The sequence below is a fragment of the Haplochromis burtoni genome, unplaced genomic scaffold, assembly GCF_018398535.1.
Source record: "Haplochromis burtoni strain Fernald_Lab_line unplaced genomic scaffold, NCSU_Asbu1 Contig_388, whole genome shotgun sequence".
Taxonomy (NCBI): Eukaryota; Metazoa; Chordata; class Actinopteri; order Cichliformes; family Cichlidae; genus Haplochromis; species Haplochromis burtoni.
Window position 1 is genome coordinate 29,060 of NW_024582749.1, and position 21,062 is coordinate 50,121.

Below are 21,062 nucleotides of genomic sequence, written 5' to 3' on the forward strand. Positions count from 1 at the left end.
CGGTGTTTGTGTGTGTGTGTGTGTGTGTGAGAGAGAGAGATGTAGATGCACATTTCAAGAACAAAGACTCTCCTCCGATGGTTAATCAGAGCTTTTTCTTTCATCTGGAGCAAAACGCTCAATCAAGATGTAAGAGAAAATTAAAAGCGTGACTTAAATCTCTGTCATTTCTTCATGTAAACAACACTTTTATTTGGAGGTTAAATGAGTTACAGCAGCAAACAGGTCAAACTGAACAGACATTTATATTAAAGTACATTTATATATTTACAGAATGTCATCAGTGGGTTAATTAAAGATAGCAGTTGGATTAATATCAGGATCTTTGAACAAAGAAACACTTAACGGTTTGATGTTATTTAGCATTTTAAAATCCTGTAAACTTAAAAGGAGTTTCATAAGAAGCTCAGCTGGGATTAGACAAGTTGCTAACTGATATAAGCGTAAACAGAAATTGAAATGCTTCTAAAGCAGGCAGGGACCTATATTTTCTACATCTGTTAAGACTTCAAATTATTTTGTGTAAATTGCTGCACATTTGCTTAAAAATTGCTAAGCATCATATTCCCTACATGAATAATTCATATACTGAAGATGAGTAATGGTTATGGATATCTAACTGTAATGAGTATCGGCTCCATGGGCAGGCAGAGTGGCGGCAGAGTTACTCAGTGCTAGTTGCGTTCCAGCCTTCGAGATGCTGCTGCAGCTGAAGCGATCCATGGCTCGGGTCCTTGTTCGCTTGACCCGGGGAGCAGGGCAGGCGGGGGTCAGCTGACTGGACTAGAGACACTTTGCAGGTCACTGGCTCCACCTGCACTTCACACCATGCGGGGAAATCCACCGGCCGATGCACTCTGGGCAGTAATTAAAAGGAAGGTAAAGCGTGTCAAACCTTCTTTGCACTTCTCACTTCACGCTTTAAAATGTAAACTTTTTCAGAATCAGAATCTCATTTTTATTGTTATTTTTGCCAAAAGCACAACGATATTATATGCGGTCCCATTCAGTACAAAGAAAGCAATCGAAGTACTCATAAAATACAAAAATAAAGAGTTTCTAACAAAGTATAGAGTAAAAATTGAATCTAAAAACATAGATATGTACATATCTATGTGTGTTTGAGTCAGAGATTGCACAGGTTAGTGACATTCTTGCTACAGCCCTGGGATATTTTTTTGGGTACCCACAGAAAACTCGAAACACTTTGTCAAATCTGAATATTTTTATGTGCCCAAATGAAAACATGTAATTTGTTTTATTGAAAAAAAAAACAGAAGCTTATAAAAGTTGGGATAAAATGTAATTAGAAACATTAAATATTACCATATTTGGCTTCTAAAGCATTACCTAAAATATTTAAAAGTATCTGCAAAGTAAGGCGCAGCCACCTGTGATTTACAATAGTAACACTAGAATAATATCAGTAAAAAAAAAACACACAGAAAAGATTGCTGCAGACTAACAACATTTGTGGCCACTTTCTTTATTCTTAAGCAAAATATCTGGTGAAACTGCTGTTCCACCATGAAAACAAAGTCACTCAGTCTCTTTAAACCATGCGGTTTAGAAAATGTTGGCATCTGGACACCAAATCACACCGTCTGTTTGTGTACTCACGTCTCACAGCAACCGACCCCAACAGGGTGCAGACAGGTGCATTGCATGCAAGCGTTGTCCATCCAGGTTTCACCCAGTGAGTAGTGCCTCCCCTCGTACACACACAGAGCTGGACGAACACATGGTGGGGGGAAGAGCTCAAAATAATACATTTTTTTATAAACTGATGGGGTTTTTTTAAAGGTAAATGTTTGGGTTTTTTTTTAAAAAGGGTTATAAACAATTGGATCTCACCTCTGGAGCTGAAGTGGCACTCCATGGGTGCAGCAGAGCCACCGCTGGTCCACAGAAGAAACCCTACGGCTCCAAGCAACAAGTGAACCCTGGAGAGCTCCATCTTTATCACGTCTGGTCAGCTTGTGATTCCTCTTCTCCTTTTCTTCCCTCATTTATATGCTTTGAGGGTTCATGACCATGGCGTGGAGGTGTGGCTTGCACCGTCATGTGGCCCACAGACTTGGCTGTGGAGAGTGTCAGCGGTGCCATCCGTCGGGAATGAGGAGGTGGAGGTGTTGTGTAGAGGGGAGGGTAAAGTTGTATCTTGGCACGCTTTTGGCACTCTGGAGATCTCCTCGATGCGCTTCAGCAGGCATGAACCTCCGAAGTGTTAGAAACAATGACACATCCACGCGGTGACTAAGAGAGGGAAGGGTAGCAGAGAGGTGAGGTGGAGGGCAGAGAGAGAGAAAGAGAGGTTATGTCCAAGGAGAGAAGGAGGTGGAGAGAGAGGGCGATGGAAATGTAAAACATGATTCATCATCATTCAGCCTCCCTCTTGGTTTTTGTGAGGATCACCGCACAGCCCCAGAAAATGTGCCGAATATAAATTTTAAATATATAATCATGATTCTGCGAGGTGCTTTCAGCTCTGGCAGCTACATATGTCCATAGTGTCCATATGCCACGACTGTGTGTCGTTCAATGCGGTCTTCTCTCCATGGTTGTTCTGCTTTTGAATGGTTCTTCCTGTTATAAGGCAGTTTTTCCTTCCCACTTTCACCAAACTGCTTGCTTTTTGGGAATTCTTTGATTCTTGGGGTTTTCTCTCTCATGTGGTGAGGTGTTTACACTCCAATCTAAAAAGCGCTTTCAGGTGACTGTTTTGTGAACTGCTACCATACAAATGAAATTCAATACTGAACGGAGTCTAAATGTAATTAAATTAAAAGGGAAGGAATGAATTGTCAGATGTGGGAACAACATATGTGAATGTAGATCAAGGGCTTTTGTAGATTTAGATTTCTTTTAACCTGATGTAAACACTTACATGGGACTTTGGATGATAACATATTTCCTGCTATATGATGGAAGTATGTTTGGGGAGTGTTTAAAAATCAAAAGACTCCGAGAGACCAGGAGTTTAATGAGCCTTAGGCACAATTCCAGCTTCAGTATCAATAAATGATGGATACTGAAAGCTAAATGAGAAAGACGTACACATTTCTTTTGGAGGGATTTTTTATTGGGTTTAGTTGATATTTTGGGAGAATTAATTAAGTAACAGTTTGTGGAAAGTGGAGAGACAGTGGGAGACTGGCCATCCTAACTGTATCATAATGAAAATTTTAGTTACAGCTGCTTACAATTTCTAATTATTTGTCATTTAAACCTAAATTCTGTGTTGCAGAGTTTATTAAAAGAGTGTGTGTTAATGTAGATGTTGGCTGTTCTCACTTTTTCCTGATTGCTTCCTTAGCAGGATGTGGAGCAACATAGGGAACAGAGCTCAGTCATCTTGATTAAGAACCCCCAAGGGGCAACGGGTAACGATGATGACGGATTTTATTATTTCAGCCTCCTGCTCTTTTGCACAAACCTCAATTTACCACTGACCAAGCCGACGCCAGCATCAAGTTTGTTTCAAATTCTTTTATATACATGACATGTAAATCAGTTTATAACTTTTAGGGAGTGTGTCTCTTCTGGAATTTTTGTTGATATTCCGTCTCTCTCCAGTAAAATGAACCTACCATAAAAATATGAAACTGTTCAGCAGGGGATCAAATAATTATTTCCCCACTGTAACTAAGCTAACATTTAAGAAAAAGATTTGACTGGAAAAAAAAATCCCAAAAGGTCCATGTCAAATCATTTAAACAACAATCAAAGATAAAGTTTGAACTGCTCCTCTTATCACAGTTGGTCACTGGAAACATGTGTCTTCATATTCATAACGTCTGTAGTGCAGACAGGTGTATTTCTTTGTTGCCCGGTTCTTTTGCAATTTTTCATGGATTGTTCATCCAAGGAAAATGGCGTTAAGTCAAAAGTTAAATATGTCATCTGAGCATATGTTGCAGTGTGGTATCAATCCACACGCCAACAAAACATTAGCTCATCTTCTTCCACTTGTTTACTATCTGCAGGCTGAGCTCGAGGTCATAGGAAAAATCCTCTCATGCCTCTCACAGGAGCCCCCGGGGCCCTGTAACATGGCGCTTTACATGCCTTCTCTCTATAGTTCAAGAGTGTTGATAGGTCTCCCTGATCGACCAAGGGTGCTTCTTCTTTCACTCAGTCCAACTCACAGTTGCCTCTGTCGGGCAGCGCAGAAGACTAAGGTGTCAGTCAGGCTACGTAAAGGCCTGATTGAGGTCAGTATTTAGATGCAGATGTTTTTCCATAGTTCAGCCTGGGTGGCGGAGACCTCCTCGGAGCCTATGGGGTCCCATATGCTGACAAAGAGTTCACAGCCTGATCTGACAAATATGTTGTCGTCAGTGCTGATGGAAAGGGAGGACCTCTGAAAACAAAAGATTTTCCTGTCACACACCTCTCGTCCTTCATGGATATGCACTTAATTGGGTACAAGTGTTTTTTAATTGGGTTGGGAAAAGTTCACAGAGCATGAAATCCTTGTCTTTAGCATCGTCAGTGTTTCACAAGTGGATTGTTTGTATTGATTAAATGGAAAAAAAGCTAAAAAAAAAATCAAAGGTGCATCAGTCTCTTTTTTCTCATTTTTAAACTAAAATTTACACTAAATACTTAAAATTTTAGTGAATATCAGATTAGAAATAGACAAAAGCAGTAGTAGACAAAAATGGCCACAATAGATGGGAATAAAGTAGTAGCCCTTCCTCAACGGTTTTCAGATGAAAACTGCAATCAATCAGGTAAATATAAAGGTGCTGGGCCACCTGCACATTACACCTACAGTAGCTGCTCAGGCACAGAAGAGGAAGGAGTTTTGGAGCTCTGCAGTTATAAAGTCAGCAAAACTTTTACCCACTATGCACCTCAGCACTCAGTCACCTGCTCTGTAGTGGTCAAACACTTCATGGCTCAGTTATTGTGGTTTCCTGAACACTTCCACTTCTGCTTATGATATGTTTTGTGTGCAGCATTTTTATATTTGGTGGTGTGCTCTTTAGTTAGAGTGCATTTGACCCCTTAGCGAGACTTGTTAAAAAAAGCTTTAAAACCAGCTCATCTTGTATGTTACGTTTAAATTGATTTGCAGCTTCACTGTTGATTTTTTTAAAACTGTATTTTGTTTTTCTTTAAAGTTCTGCTTTTATTTTAAATACTTTGGAATTATATTTCTGCTGTTTTGCCTTTCTTTCTGTGCCATATGCAACATTTCTGTATATATTTTGCCGTGTCTACCTTCAAACGCATATGAACTTGAGTGGCATCCATTTTGTAATCCACTGGGTTTAATATAGTGTCAGTCAAATTTTTGTAGCTATATCACCTTCAAGTCTTCTGGGAAGGCTTTCCACAAGGTTTGGGAGTGTTTATTGGAATTTTTGATCATTCTTCCAGAAGCACATTTGTGAGGTCAGACATTGATGTTGGACAAGAAGGCCTGGCTCACAGTCTCTGCTCTAATTCATCCCAAAGGTTTTCTGCTGGGTTGAGGTAAGGACTCTGTGCAGGCCAGTCAAGTTCATCCACACCAAACTCACTCATCCATGTCTTTATGGACCTTGCTTTGTGCACTGGTGTGCAGTCATATTGGAACAGGAAGGGGACATCCCCAAACTATTCACACAAAGTTGGGAGCGTGAAATTGTCCAAAATTTCAACGGCCAAACCCAGACTCGTCTATCAGATTGCCATCCGGCAAAGCGTGATTAGTTACTCCAGAGAGCACATTTCCACTGCTCTAGAGTCCAGTGGTGGCGTGCTTTACACCATTTTGCATTGCGCTTGGCGATGTAAGGCTTTGATGTAGCTGCTCGGCCATTCCATGAAGCTCTCTATGGTTGTTCCTGAGCTAATCTGAAGGCCACATGAAGTTTGGAGGTCTGTAAGACTGACTCTGCAGAAAGTTGGAAACCTCTGTGCACCATGTGTCCACTGACCATGCTCTGATTTTACGTGGCCTACCAGTTCATGCCTGAGTTGCTGTTTTTCCCAATCGTTTTCACTTTGTTATATTTCCACTAACAGTTGACTGTGGAATATTTAACAGTGAGGCAATATCCCGATTGTACTTGTTGTATAGGTGGCATCCTGTCACGGTACCATGCTGGAATTCAGCATCCCTTTGAGTGACCCACTCTTTCACAAATTTCTGTAAAAGCAGTCTGCATGCCTAGTAGCTTGATTTTATACACCTGTGGCCATAGAAGTGGTTAGAACACCTGTATTCAGTGAATTGGATGAGTGAGTGAATATTTTCCCCAGTGTATTTGTGTAGTTCTATTGATGTGTGCACTGCTCCTTTAATATAAACGTTCCGCCTCTTTTTTTACTTCCTTCTTTTCCGCATCAGACTCGGTTAATCAACCCCACGATATGACAATCCCACGTTCAGTCGTCTCAGTCACTATATCGCAATTCGACTGCTCTCGCCTGACTGTAGGTTTCGGTTGCTGCTGTGTTGTGTAGGTAGCTAACAAAAACACCAAATCATGCCCGGCGAGACAGCCGTTAGAATTATGTCTTTATCGTGAATGTAGGCAGTTAACATCCTTTTAAACTCGTGTCCGGACCTACAGCGTCTCCAGCCGTGTGGCGGGACCTTTAGCTGAGCTCTGCGGGGTGCTGATCCGAGGCCTGGTCGCAAACACAACCGCTCGCAAAGTCTCCTATAACTGTCCGGGATTTCATGTTGAAGTCATCCGGTCTCTGGTTGGAATTCAGAGTTTCCCCGTCGGAAGATGGACACTGATAAATTCAACTATGTTTACAGCTGTGATATGGACATCAATGTTCAACTTAAGATGTGAGTTTTTCACTGAGTCTCTTTGGGTCAAGGCGGCGTAAACTCCTGTATCTTGTGACCTCACGCGATGCTTTCCTTTGTGTGTGCGCGCGCGTTGTGTCTCGTTAACACGTTTTTCTGACTTTGAAGTTTGTCCAACACATTGTTTGTCGCGCACACATAAACCAAACAGTCAAACAGGAGACAGCAGACTGCCATTACAAGCCCCAGAGTTACGATTTGCTGTTCTTCTCTTACTTTATGTGCAAATGTAAGATTATCATGCATTTGCAGTAATTTTAGGTTATATGAAAGTATAATTACATTACATTTGTACCTACAGAAAAGGAAGAGACAAGCCTTCTTCTGTTCATCAAGACTCAGTCCACATGTATTAGAAACACTGGTTCTGCTTTACGTCGTTCTGATGAATTACAGTGTTGTATTGTGTTTATTGTCCTTTTTGGGGTGGGAGGAGAGACAGAAGCACTGTTAGGCCAGTCGGTTGCTTAATGTTACCATCATGACTCAGGTAGCATATGCCCCCCTGAGCTAAACTCTTATTATCTGAGCTCAGTGTGTCCTATATTTAAATCCTGTGTGCAGCTCATGAGTTTTATTATTGCATTATGATGGTATTATTATTAAATAGCTCCACAATTTGGTCAGATTTTCACTGGAGTTTTCTGCCTCCAAATGGGGTGACTACACCTGCAAGATAAACAGATCATTTATTGTTTATCTCCAACAGGGGGATTTATTGTGTAGCAGCAGCAGGATAATGAATAAAAATAGTACAGTCGACTGTACTACTAGTAAGACTGAGATAATGCAAGATTATTGCAATGCATTCATAAATAATATGCCCCTTGTGAGTCTAAGAAACAGCTGCAATAAGCTATAATGCAGAAATATGTGTGTGGACTCTTATACCTGACAGGTAAGAGTTATTGTAGAGTTTTATAGAATGGTAGGAGTGTGTGTTACCTTATTTAACAGCAGTCTGTGTATCTTTCTGTCATTTCTGGCCATTTGTTTAAACACAAATGTACTTTGAGCATGTTATAAATCATGGCCGGGGTATGTTCCCTTTTATTGAAGGCCAGAAACCTCTTTGCTGGTGGGGGGAGCTAGTGCTGCGGTATTGAAATTCTCAGTAACAGCAAATATCTTTTTTTTTTTTTTTTCTTCATGGTATCTTGACTAAATACAGTATTTGCACTCCATACTTGGAGGGTTTTCTTTATACAAAGAGCAAAAAAGGTGAGTTAAATAAAGGTTTGCAGCATTGTTGGGGGATATTTTGACTCGGCAGGCTTTGAAAATCTGTTTTGTAGGAAACACAAAAGAAATATTGACTTACTTGTGAGAAGAGAAGCTAGACAAGTTGGAGCACTCTTGATAACATCAGCAAACAATCAGACTGCAGCTCCACACTCTGACCTTCTCTTCTCCCCTCTTTCAGAGGCAGTTTAGAAGGAAAGCGAGAGCAGAAGAGCTACAAAGCGCTGCTCGAAGACCCGATGCTGCGCTTCTCTGGGCTCTACCAGGAGAACTGCTCAGACCTCTATGTAACCTGTCAGGTGTTTGCTGAAGGAAAGCCTCTGGCCCTTCCTGTTCGCACCTCGTACAAAGCATTCAGCACACGCTGGAAGTAAGAACCATGCTGGGTTTTAGTGTTATTATAATATGATGTAATGCACTGATTATGAGGTTGTAAAAGTCAAGCAAAGGAATTTTTTTCAAAGTTCTGTAGCAAAATGGCCATCAGCTACTCACTTCTACATGTGCATTTTATTTTCTCTGTTTATCCTGTTTTCCGGTGCAGCTGGAACGAGTGGCTGCGGTTGCCAGTCAAGTACCCCGACCTTCCCCAAAGTGCCCAGGTTGCTCTCACAGTGTGGGACATTTATGGGCCCGGCAGAGCCGTTCCAGTCGGTGGAACCACCGTGACTCTGTTTGGCAAATATGGGTAAGTGTGTCCTTGCTCTGTTACTTTTGGCAGTGGTTTCCAGGTGATGTGTCAAGGCACGCTGGTGAGAGAAAAGTCTAGGTTTGCCTTGCAATTTTTTATGACATTTCCCTATTATTACAACACACAGATAGGTCCACATGTTTTATGTAATTTTACTAATGTACTCCCCTGCAGGGAATTTTAAATCAAACACGGTAAGAAGTGATTGAAGTGCAGACTTTCAGCTTTTATTTCAAGAGACAGCATGGACACTCAAGTTTATGAATGTGGTAACTTGAGAACGAGGCTATGTAGGATTTTGAAGTTGATACCTGAGGTGCATCTACCAAAAATCTCGAATGACTTTGAATGTCAAGTTCAGAGGTCAAGTTTTCTGAAAGTCTCGTGAATGTGATACTTCAAGGAGGAGTTTTAATCTGATACCATAGGTGCACGTCAAAGTCAGAGGTCAACTTTTATGAAAATCAGAATTTTAAATGTATACCATAGGTGTGTCTACTAGGAGGCTGAGGCGTAGCACAGGCGGTCGTCAGCCAGTGTCAAAGTCTACAGTCAATAGACTCCTTCATGAATCTAAATATAGAGTTTAGAACGAGGTGCAAACCACTGGTTACGCAAGGAGGTCAGATTACACTTTACCAGAAAACGTTTAAGAGAGCCGACGCAGTTCTGAGAAAAACAGAACTTCGGTGCATCTACCTTTGACTGATGAAGTGAAGATTAACTTGTAACAGGATGATAGAAGAGAAAAGTATGGAGAAGGAAAGACGGAGGAGAAACATCAATGGAAGCAAAATCTAGTGTCATGCTAGGCCCTTGTATTGCACTTTTGGGCCACGAAAAGCTCAGTCTGAAAAGAAGAAGTGATAACATGGCAGGTGACAGTGAGGCTATGTTGTGTAGTTGTGAATACAGGTGAACCTTAACATTTTGCCTTGTCCTTTGGTCTGCTGTGGTCTCCAAAAGCTGCCGTGCTGAAATCAGTGTTTAAAGGTCTGAGTATGTAGTAGTGTGCGTGAGTTTAAATCCCCTCCTCCCATCCTGCTCTAGCATGTTCCGGCAAGGGATGCATGACCTGAAGGTTTGGCCAGGCGTGGAAGGGGATGGAGGAGAGCCCACAACCACACCGGGACGCACCAGCAGCAGCCTGGCAGAGGACCAGATGGGCAGGCTCGCCAAGGTATAATATTGTATACATGTGTGTGGATAGGAAAGAGGAGGATGATGATGAGGATGAGTGATTAAAGGACTGAAAGGAAAGGATTGGGCAATGAAGTAGAGGCAAAGGTGAACAGGAAACGTTGGATAAAAAGAAACCATCCAATGCAAAGCACTGTCTAAACCATCATCTGTTCCAGGGCCCTGACCTGGAGGTACTCAGTGATGTGAGTACCACTGCAGGAGTTAGTGTTGGCAATGCAGATTATGTGTGTGTACTGTATATGTATGAACAAGGCCATGGCCAAAATGTATCTGCAAATAGCTTTCCATTTGTATAACACAGTATGAAAATGATGGTTACCACATCAGGACAATTCAAACTGTGGCAGGGACGTTAAGTACTCACTTCCTCCTCGTGTCAGACCTCTGTTCACTTTGCACTGTTCTATGTGGGAAACCTGTAAACAGCATAAATCTGCTCAGTGTGTTTACAAATACATTTTGATCCAGGTTTTGGTGTGAAAACTTTTTTTTTTGTCTGTGAAGATGTATGGCTGTGTTTTTTAAAGCATTTACACACATCAGTTTTCTGCTTGTTATGGAGGATTAAAACTGCCAAAATTAAGAAATGAATGACTTGAGATACATTAATAAACACTTAATTCAAATATCGTTCAAATATGAATATTGTTTGCTAAATATTTAAAGAAATGCTTAGGCAAAATAATAAATATATGAAATAATATAATAGTCAAGTATGTCAGTATTTTGTGAAAACCTTCTTTTTGACATAACTGTATTGGAGAGTCACCATACCGGACTGGAGGCTAACCTTTCTATCATGAGCCAACTACACACTTAAAATGACAATAATAAAGCCTATTTATCTGCATAATGAAGTATAAAGAAATGCCAAAATAAAAGAAATGCGTATGGGAAACACATTAAGGACATATAATACCTAAATAATATAATACAGTACTTTTTAAAAATAAATTAGAAAATTATGTGAAAGTAAATAAACAAGTGAATTGTTACAAAGGTAAGAAATAGGAAATAGAGTACATATTGATTTGTTTATCAGTTTTTTATTTTACTCTATTTTTGATTTTGGCACTTTCAGTCCTCCATATTTCACGTGTTGGTGTGTTTTCATGTGTGTGCATGGATTTCATATTTATGTGGACACACAATTATATTCATTGACTCGTTGTAGCTTTATGGGATACTTAGAAGAGGTTATCAGGGAGTACATTTTATTTCAACGTTAGCTAATTTTATTTTTAAATTTTGTTTCCTAAAAGAACTACACTGATTCCCCATGTTTTATTATTATTATTATTCATCATAAATGCAGCTGGCTTAAGTATATTAGAGGTTGTGTTCAGGCTGCTACCAGTTCATATGTTGTTTTAAAGAGTGAGTATTTATTCTACGCAGCTGAGTTGTGGGCTTCCTGTTCGTGGCCAAGTGTGTGCTTACATTCCCAACACCCACACTCACTAACTGATGAGTGGACTGGCTGCTGAGTGTGCGGAGATGCTGGATTGGCCGCTGGCACTGTGCATGATCGGTCGGGCTGTTTGCACACCAGCCGCCATGCTGTGATCAGTTCAACAGAACGGCCGTTTCTGTATTTTTCTCTTTTGATTTTGCTAAAATTATGTGCTCATTTCTCTGCAAACCTTCCCATCTCTCCATCCAGCTGACAAAGGCTCATCGGCAGGGCCACATGGTGAAGGTGGACTGGCTGGACCGGCTGACCTTCAGAGAGATTGAGATGATCAATGAAGTGAGTTTGTTAAGCTCGATTCTGGTTGCACAGGCCGACTCTGCAGTCGAGTCGAGAAAGCATCAATAAGATGTACTATGTGAAGATTAGTCTCAGAAGGATATGAAGGCTTATTTAGGAGGAATTGAATCATCAACTGTATTTGCGGTTCAATTCGCGCTTATTTACATTTTTCAAATTGAAAAATGTGAAATTGTCTTTCTGCAGAGTGAGAAGCGCAGCTCCAACTTTATGTACCTCATGGTGGAGTTTCCTCGTGTCAAATCAAATGACAAGGAGTACAGCATCGTCTATTATGAAAAGGTAATTTCCTGATTATTAGTGGCAGCACACAGCAGGTAGATACCACGTGTTGGAACGGTGTCGGCTGATTGGTCTGTTCTCCTTTGTCGCCATTAAGGATGGAGACGATGCATCACCAGTTCTTACCAGCTGCGACATTGTCAAAGTTCCCGACCCACAGATGGGGATGGTGAGAAAATGATTTCATGATGTTGAAGAAATATAAATGTTGTGTGCTAGTTTGCTCACACATCATTTCATTCACATGCTGTAACTTTGGCTTTTCTTTTCCTTCACAGGAAAACCTGGTAGAGAGCAAGCATCACAAACTGGCTCGTAGCCTTCGCAGTGGGCCCTCAGATCATGACCTGAAGCCTAATGCTGCCACACGTGACCAGCTCAATGTGAGTAGCTAGCAGCTACTCAAGTTTTAGAACTACAAAAAAGCTATGACGCTGTGTAAAACATAAATAAAAATAAGATGGAATGATTGGTAAATCGCACAAACCTATAGTTTATTTACTATAGAACAAAGAAAGCATTAAATCTTATCATTTACAGCACATGATATCAAAAGATTCAGAGTATATGGAGAAATCTCTGTGTGCAAGGGACAAAAATCAGTATTGTATGACTGTGATCTTATAGCCTTCATGGAAAAAAAACACGATTCTGTCATGGAAATCAATGCTTGGGCTCATGAACCCTTCCATAAATAAATCCTGTCTGTGAACACAGTTCTCTGTCAGCATCCACAAATGCAGGATAAAGCTCCATCATGAGAAAAAGAATCCATATGTGAACACGATCCAGAAACCCATTTAAAATGTACTGAACTGGAAACTGTTCTGTGTTATGTTTATACACTGTTGCTAAAAGAAGACGGATGCTTTTGAGTGTAGACATCACAAAAGATCAGTGAAAAAAAAAAAGAAAGAATCGTTAGAACAATTATGTTTCTATAATAACTTTGCTTGCTTTAATCTAAAATTGTTTGTTTGCATGAACAGATCATCGTTAGCTACCCTCCAACCAAGCAGCTGAGCTCTGAAGAGCAGGATCTGGTGTGGAAGTTCAGATACTACCTCACCACACAGGAAAAGGTGTGCTGCTGGTGTCTTCCCCGTTACAACCAAGTGTACATTACTATGTGTAACTTCCAACTATTCCTCCCCAGCGACTGCTGCTGCTACGTCTGTATACATGTTCAATGATTCCTCCTCCTCTGACTGCAGGCCCTGACAAAGTTCCTCAAGTGTGTGAACTGGGATCTGCCCCAGGAGGCCAAGCAGGCTCTGGAGTTGCTGGGAAAGTGGAAGCCCATGGATGTGGAGGACTCTCTGGAGCTGCTGTCATCCCATTTCACCAACCCCACAGTGAGACGCTATGCGGTGGCTCGGCTGCAGCAGGCTGATGATGAGGTAGGAGGACAGGTCGTGTGTGGGTGGAAAAACCTTTAAAAAACTTGAATACAAATATATGTTTTTCCATTTTATTCTTTCTTTCAATTACTTGAAGTCTGACTGTTATTTGTTCATGTGTTGTATGAAACTTTCCAGCACGATCAGCTCTACTTCCTCTGTAATGGCAGAGCAATGCAACCAGAAGTATAAAAGCCACCAACAATCCCTATCACTACACTATAGGCTCGGCGGGGAATGCAGGACTCTAAATCAAGCTTAATCAGGAGCATTAAATCAATTACATTGAAATCATAATGATAATTCCTGTCTCTCCTCTCTAGGACCTGCTGATGTACCTGCTTCAGCTGGTGCAGGCGCTCAAGTATGAGAACTTCAGTGATATTCAGGGTGGTTTAGATCCAGGCAGCAAGAGAGATAGCCAGGGACTTTCAGATGACGCTGCATTGGACAGGTCAGTACTTTAAAGCCACTCTGGTTAATAAATGAGTCAACACCGCTGATCGCATTAGCTTCTCTTCTGGCTCTGAAACTGAAAATGTCTAAAAGTGGCTTTGAGATGACTCAAGTATGTGTGTGGTTTTTTTTGTTCACTTTCTGGGTCTAAATTTACCCCCAAATGTTCCCCAGCTGAGAGGGCATCAGCCGATCTGCAGGATCTGATTATTTCTCTTTCAGAAACCGCGATGAACTCATTGAATGTTATGATTTTACTGGCAGATCTGCAGCTGGATCCAGACAGCTGCAGATCTGCCACAATGCTGTCTTACACGTGGAATGAAATAAGAATGAACAATGCACACATTTTAAAAAGAAGCTGTCAGTTTGAAAAATCAGCTGTCAGTAACATATACACGATCCTTTTAAGTAGATGTGTAAAATTGTCACATGCTTTGCAGTTCCCAAATTCTTTCTGGCTCATCTGGATCATCCACTACGCCACAGAAGGGAAAGGAGGGAGCTGACAGTGAGAATCTAGAGGTGAGCAAATAAAAATCCCCATAAAGGACCTGTGGACAGTGCGTTGCTCTGTCATGTTGTCCTATCAGTTGTTCGTAACGCAGCATTGTGTCCTCGTGTCTTTGCAGCAAGACCTTTGCACGTTCCTGATCTCTCGTGCTTGCAAGAACTCTACACTTGCCAACTATTTGTACTGGTGAGTCCTCTTTACAGTGCTTTTTGTTTTCTGCCTGGACAAAAAGAAGTTAGTCATAAAAATGTGTGTATAAATCCACGTTTCTTCCTCAGGTATGTGATTGTGGAGTGTGAAGATCAGGACACACAGCAGAGAGATCCAAAGACCCACGAGATGTACCTGAACGTCATGAGGAGGTTCAGTCAGGCTTTGCTAAAGGTCAGATTTTTAACTTACTTTGGCAAAGTTAGCTGATGTCTCATCGAGTGTGAGTTAGTGTTATATATCATGTCACCCTGCTACTCTGTAAAAATCTATTTGCATCCCAATGCTTTTACCAATAAGGTGTCTTGTTTTAATCACTTTCTGCCTTCATTTATCAAAGAGCATACCCAAAATAACGCTGCCAGCTGTGTCATAGTTGGATCATAATGTTATAAAAATACGTCTCAGTGTATTTTCCTTTGTTGGACTTATATTATTAGATGAGATTTAAGGATATTGTCAAGAAAAAGAGTTTGGAGTTGAGTGTAAATGGGTCATTTTTAAAATTCTGGATTGTTCCAAATTTGCCCCGGTCTGATAAGCCTGTACAATAAAAGCGGCTGACTGATGTAATATGTAGCAAAGAACTCACTGTGTGTGTGTGTCTCCACTGCTGTGTGCTCACACTTTTTCTTTTCTCCAGGGTGATAAGACCGTGAGGGTGATGCGGTCGCTCTTGGCTGCCCAGCAGACGTTTGTAGACAGACTGGTGCAGCTGATGAAGGCTGTCCAACGGGAGAGCGGAAACCGCAAGAAGAAGGTAGCAAAGATATTCAAAACAGCTTCGGTGTTAAATGTGCTTTTAAAAAACCCACCTGTGTAGGCTCCCATGTTTTTTATATCTGAGTAAATCAACAGATATTTCCAGAACATGGTTTATTTATGAGAAGTGTTTGTATTTATTTCCTGTTTTAATACGCAGTAGTACGCTGTCCTTTTAATAAAAGCACTCCTTATTCACACATACAAACACTTAATTGACTTCGGTGTGTGCTCCTGGTGACACTGATCCTGCTTACTTGTGTTAATGTCAGCAAACCTTCACGTGTTTCTGCAGACAGAGCGACTTCAGGCCCTGCTGGCTGACAACGAGAAGGTGAACCTGTCAGAGATCGAGGCGATTCCGCTTCCTCTGGAGCCTCAAATCAGGATCAAAGGCATCATCCCAGAGACAGCCACACTCTTCAAGGTACAGAAGCCTTTACCTCATCCTTTCGCTGTCTCGACCAATTAAAAGGCATTAAAAGTGCTCCCCAGTCTCGCCGTTGTGAGACTGGGGGTGTAGCTCAGGAGGCCATCTACTAATCTGAAGGCTGGTTGTTTGAACCCTGGCTGCTCCAGTCTGCATGTTGAAGTATCCTTGGGCCAGATGCTAACCCCAAGTTGATCTCTGTGTTCATCAGAGTGTGAGTGTTAGATAGAAAGGAAACAGTGCTTGCATGAATGTGTGTGAACGGGCGAATGTGATATGTTTGAGTGCTCAGTTAAAGTAGAAAAGCTCTATATAAGAATCAGTCCATTTACCATTTAAATAAACTGCTAACATGAGAGAATAAATGGTGATTTGTGGCATGTAAATTCAATGATCAGGCAGGTGGAGTAGCTAAACAGCAGCTCAGCTACAGCCTTCAGACAGTTTGTAAAAGTAACCGCGGGTGTGGTCATTACTCATCAAAAGTGCAAATTTGCTCACTTCATCGTTCATTTCCTCCATAGCATCAGATCTCACACAGAGCCTGTGCAGGCACTTAAGAGGAAATAGACTGTCTTTTCTCTTACTAACAGTGTGTTTGATGCACATTAGAAAAACAGGGGTGCTTTCATGTTTAATTTCACTATCAGGTACTTATTTACTTGTACTTGATGTGATCCCCTGACCACTGTGTTATATCCCTTCAGTCGTCAGTGGTGCTGTTAGAAAGGCAGAGGCTTGCCTTTGATTTCAGTGCAGTTTGCTTTGGTGCAGATTGTCCTGATTACGAGCAGTATCTATGCAAAAATAAAAGGCTTTTCTCTGTGTGTTTGTGTGTCAGAGTGCTCTGATGCCCGCCAAACTGATCTTCAAGGCTGAGGATGGAGCCACATATCCAGTCATCTTCAAACACGGAGACGACCTGAGACAAGATCAGCTCATCCTGCAGATCATCTCGCTCATGGACAAAGTAAGAAGTGCTCGTTAACAGACGGGACTGCCCCCAGGAAGTTGAAGACGATGTTTTTTGCTTAAAAAAATATTTTAGCTCATCACTGACGAGAGACAAAGTCCAAGATTATCTTCATAAGTCAGGAGTCTGTGTCAGTGTGTGTCATCATTTTTTTCTGTCTTAAAGCTGTTAAGAAAAGAGAATTTGGACCTGAAGCTGACACCCTATAAAGTTCTGGCCACAAGCACCAAGCACGGTAAGAAGAATGAAGTAACTCAGCAGCAGCGTTTTAAGCTGTTATGATTTCAAAGTATTAAAGATGTTCAGCCTAATGCAGAAAACGTGTTGCGTGCTTAGGTTTTATGCAGTTTGTCCAGTCGGTTCCTGTCGCTGAAGTTCTGGCTACTGAAGGCAACATCCAGGTGAGCAGAGTTTGTCAGAGACACGGCGCGTCAGGGCGCTGCTTCGATTTAAGTGCTCATTTTAATCCTGTGTTGACAGAGCTTCTTTAGGAAGCACGCGCCAAGTGAAAAAGGGCCGTACGGCATCAGCTCAGAGGTGATGGATACCTACGTCAAGAGCTGCGGTGAGACGCTCGTAACAGATCGGTGCTCATTTAGTTGCTGGAGGAGCCGATTGAATATCTGATCAATGTGCCTCTCGTTATTTCCCAGCTGGTTACTGTGTCATCACGTACATCCTGGGAGTGGGAGACAGACACCTGGACAACCTGCTGCTGACAAAGACCGGTGAGGCAAACACACTAACTTACTAACATCAAGCCTGTGTAGCTTTAGGTAGCTGTGTGACTTCCATATGTTTACAGGGCTTATTTGTTAGATTATTATCCACTGGCACTGTATCAAAGCTTAAAACGACTGGACTTAAAGGACAACCTTGCAAGCGCCCCAGTAGATGTATCTGTTTTTCTTAGAAATCAGAGGCTAAGGAAAGCTCGTTTCTGTCAATTGGGAAAAAATGTTTTTTTCTGGATTGGTAGACCTAAGTTGACATTGGAAGTTAATATCTCAAATTTCTGACTTGAAAATTCACGTTATTTTCTCAGAAATTTGAGTTAAGAAGCTTCCGTAGTTCCACGCTGGAGGATTTCATGATCTCAGAAATCAAAACCTCCTACTTTCTAAGTTTTTTTTTTAATTGTCACATTTCTCCATCCAGGGAAGCTCTTCCACATAGACTTCGGCTACATCCTTGGCCGAGACCCCAAACCGCTGCCTCCGCCCATGAAGCTGAGCAAAGAGATGGTGGAGGGTATGGGAGGCATGCAGAGCGAACAGTACCAGGAGTTCAGGAAGCAGTGCTACACCGCCTTTCTTCATCTTAGGAGGTACATGCAAACACATAAAAGCAAAACGATGATTCTGAGCCAAGCAAACTGTGAATATGGACAGTAACAACACAAACATACCAACATGGTTTTAAGTGAGTTTATTTAATCAGTGGATTAAAGGGATATTAAACAGGACTAATCCATCATCAGACTGGTTTTAACTTTTAAAAAGCAAAAAATCTAAACTGTATTGCAGCTTGAAAAGTCTTTAAATTTGTCTGAGAAAGACGTTTAATGACGATGATCATTGCTGTGATTGGAAAAAACACTTTGATGTGAATTTTACCAAATATTGTCTTTGATTAATCATCCTTGGGAGTTATATTTTACTTTTACTTGCACCCTTAAAGCTTGAAAAGCTACTTTCAAGTAAAACTGCAAACATGTAATACAAGGAAAGCATTGTCAGTTTTTAATGGACACCACTGTAGCTAATGTGCAATATGCTCCTCGTCTTCCACTTCCTCAGGTACTCCAACCTGATCCTGAACCTGTTCTCTCTCATGGTGGATGCCAATATTCCTGACATCGCTCTTGAGCCTGACAAAACTGTTAAGAAGGTAAGGTGGTTGGTAGCTTTAGCTCTTTACCCTTTGAAAGTCTGCTAGGAGTCACCCTTAAAGCTCTGTTCAGGGCTGAGGTCATTAAGGGTACTGGGGAGATCAGATCGGTTGTCTTTGTAGCCTCCTACAGAAAGTCTTTTGTTTTCCTGAGGGGGATTAAGAAGACACTAGCTGTCATGAAATCATGCTTTATTTATAATGAATATTGTTCAGTAAAGTTTAAGTACATTTGAGACAAACTGAGTCAAAGAGCTGTTACTGCACTGCCATGAACCTGTGATTAAGATTACAGCGTGATCCTGTGGAGCATCCCATTATCTGTAACCAAGAAATGTCTGGTTAACCCTTAAAGTTCACATTACTTAAACCTTTGGGACCCAAATATCACACAGGATGAGTCATTTTGTAATTTTGGTTTTAACCTCCTAAGACCCGAACTCCTCCACATCATGCGTTTTTAATTTCTCTTTGATATTTGTTCTGATTGGGACCTGATGAATGTAAAGCAAAGATTTTTTTTTTTTGCCTAATTTTTGTTTCTAAGACAAATAAGAGCCACATATGAGGATATTCGTTTAAAATTTCAATAGCACAGTAGAATGTCCTCGTAAGTAGATATCAGGCCCTTGTAGAGCAAAATTGAGTATTTTGGTCTAAATAACCCAAAATGTGATGTCCACATATGTGGACGGCAGGTCCTAGGAGGTTAAAATGATAAAATAACTATCTTCGTTCAGGAACCATTTGAATTTTCCCTCTAGCTCAAAATGGTTGGGGAGTTAAAGTAATGTGAAGAGCACCTGGTAAAATCCAGGTGGAGGTGAATGCTTTGTGCTACAGTGATATAATATGAATATACCTGTAAAGCTCGTCTTCTGTTCTCTGCATTTGAATTTTGTCTCTACTACAAACGGAGTTAAGGTCTTTTAAAGCGCACTTGTAAAATGGTCCTGTGGTAATTCAGTTCAGTTTTATTTCTATAACAACAAATCATCACAACAGCTGCCTCAAGGCACTTTACATATTATTTTAAAGACCCTAAATAATACAATGATGAATAAAGGGTTAATGCGTGGATATTTATGTGGCTCCAGGTGCAGGATAAGTTCAGACTGGACCTGTCGGACGAGGAGGCGGTTCACTACATGCAGAGTCTGATTGATGAGAGCGTCGGAGCTTTGTTCGCTGCTGTCGTCGAGCAGATACACAAATTTGCACAGGTAGGTGTAAATAATTCAAAACGCAGAAGCTAAATAGCTGATAGCATAAGTTTACTTTTCTTCCAATACCTCCAAGATGAGACCCAGCTTTTCTGTTGTTCAGCGTTCAAACTGCTGATTTAAGCTCACTTTGTTCTTTCCCTTTTCAGTATTGGCGCAGATGAACAGAGGAGAGAGGCTGAACTGGACTGAACTTGAGCAGCAGGATCAAACGGCTCCGAGCCGACCGACGCCGTCTGCGTGGGTGCACGTGTGAGTGGGAGAAGATGAAAGGAACCCAGTGACACTGTTAAAAAGGCCAAGATTGCACTGCCAACCTTTACTGCAAGACGAGGACGCTGACGTCTTTTATTTGCTTATGTATATATCGTGTATATTAAATACTGAACGAATGATTGAAATCTAATGTATGGCCAAATAAAAGACTGTTGTTACAACTAAACGACTATTTGGATGGTCTGTGTATTTTTTCTTTTAGCGTTTGAGTCCAAAAAGGGTGCTGACATGCAGCATGTTTCTTAATTGAGCATTGCTGCCCATCTGCAGACGGCCATACTGTCGACGCTGGGGGTGGAAACAAGTTGAACCCCAAGAGGGCCGATGAGTCACTCAACGGGTGACTAAGTATTTCCTGCCTGGCACAGAGACATGAAACATAAGCCAGTGTGTGTGATTCAAGCAGAAGATATACATTTATTAGTATTCATTTCTGATAAGTTGGTCATTTGTTTTACAAGTGTGTAACAACAAGTTAAAATATGTTAAATGACCCAGAGTGTTTGGTCTGTTAGTTATCAAGTTCAGCCTTACTCTAAATGAAATAATTATTTCATCACCTGCTCGATTTGTAAGTTTACTCATTTACAAAGAAATGAACAGTCTCAAACTTTTATGGTAGCTCTTATTAAAATCTGTAACTATTAATTCGGTCTCTTAAATGTTAATATGAGAATTAAAGGTGAATATTAGTGTCATTTATCAGCAAGGTGATGTGTACACTTTAATACTTAAACTAAACTGAACCAATGTTTTGAGTCTGTAAGCACATCTGGGTTTTTTTTTTGGTTTGTTTTGGTTTTTCCTGACATTATGCAACTTTTGGACTGCAGCTGTTGAATGGCTCTCAAAAACAGTCCAAATACATCAGGTTCAACCACAAACTGGCAGTTTTGATTCGCCATGCGATTGCTCTGTACCC

The 21,062-nt window shown here is 41.1% G+C and overlaps 2 protein-coding genes across 3 annotated transcripts; one reads left to right on the plus strand and one right to left on the minus strand.

The window, feature by feature from the left end:
* Positions 1 to 664: 664 nt before the first annotated feature.
* msmp1 (microseminoprotein, prostate associated 1) lies at positions 665 to 1,959 on the minus strand. The gene is made up of 3 exons (XM_005944577.3): positions 1,855 to 1,959; positions 1,621 to 1,729; positions 665 to 857 (listed from the first exon to the last, which is right to left on the minus strand). Exons 1-3 carry the CDS (start codon positions 1,955 to 1,957, stop codon positions 665 to 667), a joined length of 405 nt encoding a protein of 134 aa, XP_005944639.1. The 5' UTR covers positions 1,958 to 1,959.
* A 4,370-nt stretch (positions 1,960 to 6,329) lies between these two features.
* Positions 6,330 to 20,336, plus strand: pik3c3 (phosphatidylinositol 3-kinase, catalytic subunit type 3). Of its 2 annotated transcripts, XM_005944575.3 has the most exons (26): positions 6,330 to 6,796; positions 8,241 to 8,429; positions 8,604 to 8,747; positions 9,801 to 9,930; positions 10,109 to 10,135; positions 11,617 to 11,703; positions 11,911 to 12,006; positions 12,104 to 12,175; positions 12,285 to 12,389; positions 12,996 to 13,088; positions 13,221 to 13,406; positions 13,730 to 13,860; positions 14,306 to 14,387; positions 14,495 to 14,562; positions 14,655 to 14,760; positions 15,230 to 15,346; positions 15,644 to 15,775; positions 16,620 to 16,748; positions 16,917 to 16,986; positions 17,088 to 17,152; positions 17,232 to 17,316; positions 17,405 to 17,479; positions 17,910 to 18,078; positions 18,551 to 18,641; positions 19,739 to 19,864; positions 20,014 to 20,336. In XM_005944575.3, exons 1-26 carry the CDS (start codon positions 6,732 to 6,734, stop codon positions 20,026 to 20,028), a joined length of 2,655 nt encoding a protein of 884 aa, XP_005944637.1. In that variant the 5' UTR covers positions 6,330 to 6,731; the 3' UTR covers positions 20,029 to 20,336. The 2 variants fall into 2 exon arrangements, with proteins under 2 accessions (XP_005944637.1, XP_005944638.1); XM_005944576.2 differs by lacking the exon at positions 10,109 to 10,135 and having other exon boundaries at positions 6,331 to 6,796.
* The last annotated feature ends 726 nt before the right edge of the window (positions 20,337 to 21,062 follow it).

Coding starts and splice junctions, on each gene's coding strand:
- msmp1 (XM_005944577.3), bottom strand. CDS start 1,957: ATGGAGCTCTCCAGGGTTCACTTGTTGCTTGGAGCCGTAGGGTTTCTT. Junction 1,730..1,854: donor GTGCCACTTCAGCTCCAGAG/GTGAGATCCAAT, acceptor GTGTTCGTCCAG/CTCTGTGTGTGTACGAGGGG. Junction 858..1,620: donor GGGGTCGGTTGCTGTGAGAC/GTGAGTACACAA, acceptor ATTACTGCCCAG/AGTGCATCGGCCGGTGGATT.
- pik3c3 (XM_005944575.3), top strand. CDS start 6,732: ATGGACACTGATAAATTCAACTATGTTTACAGCTGTGATATGGACATC. Junction 8,748..9,800: donor ACTCTGTTTGGCAAATATGG/GTAAGTGTGTCC, acceptor ATCCTGCTCTAG/CATGTTCCGGCAAGGGATGC. Junction 18,079..18,550: donor GCCTTTCTTCATCTTAGGAG/GTACATGCAAAC, acceptor CCACTTCCTCAG/GTACTCCAACCTGATCCTGA.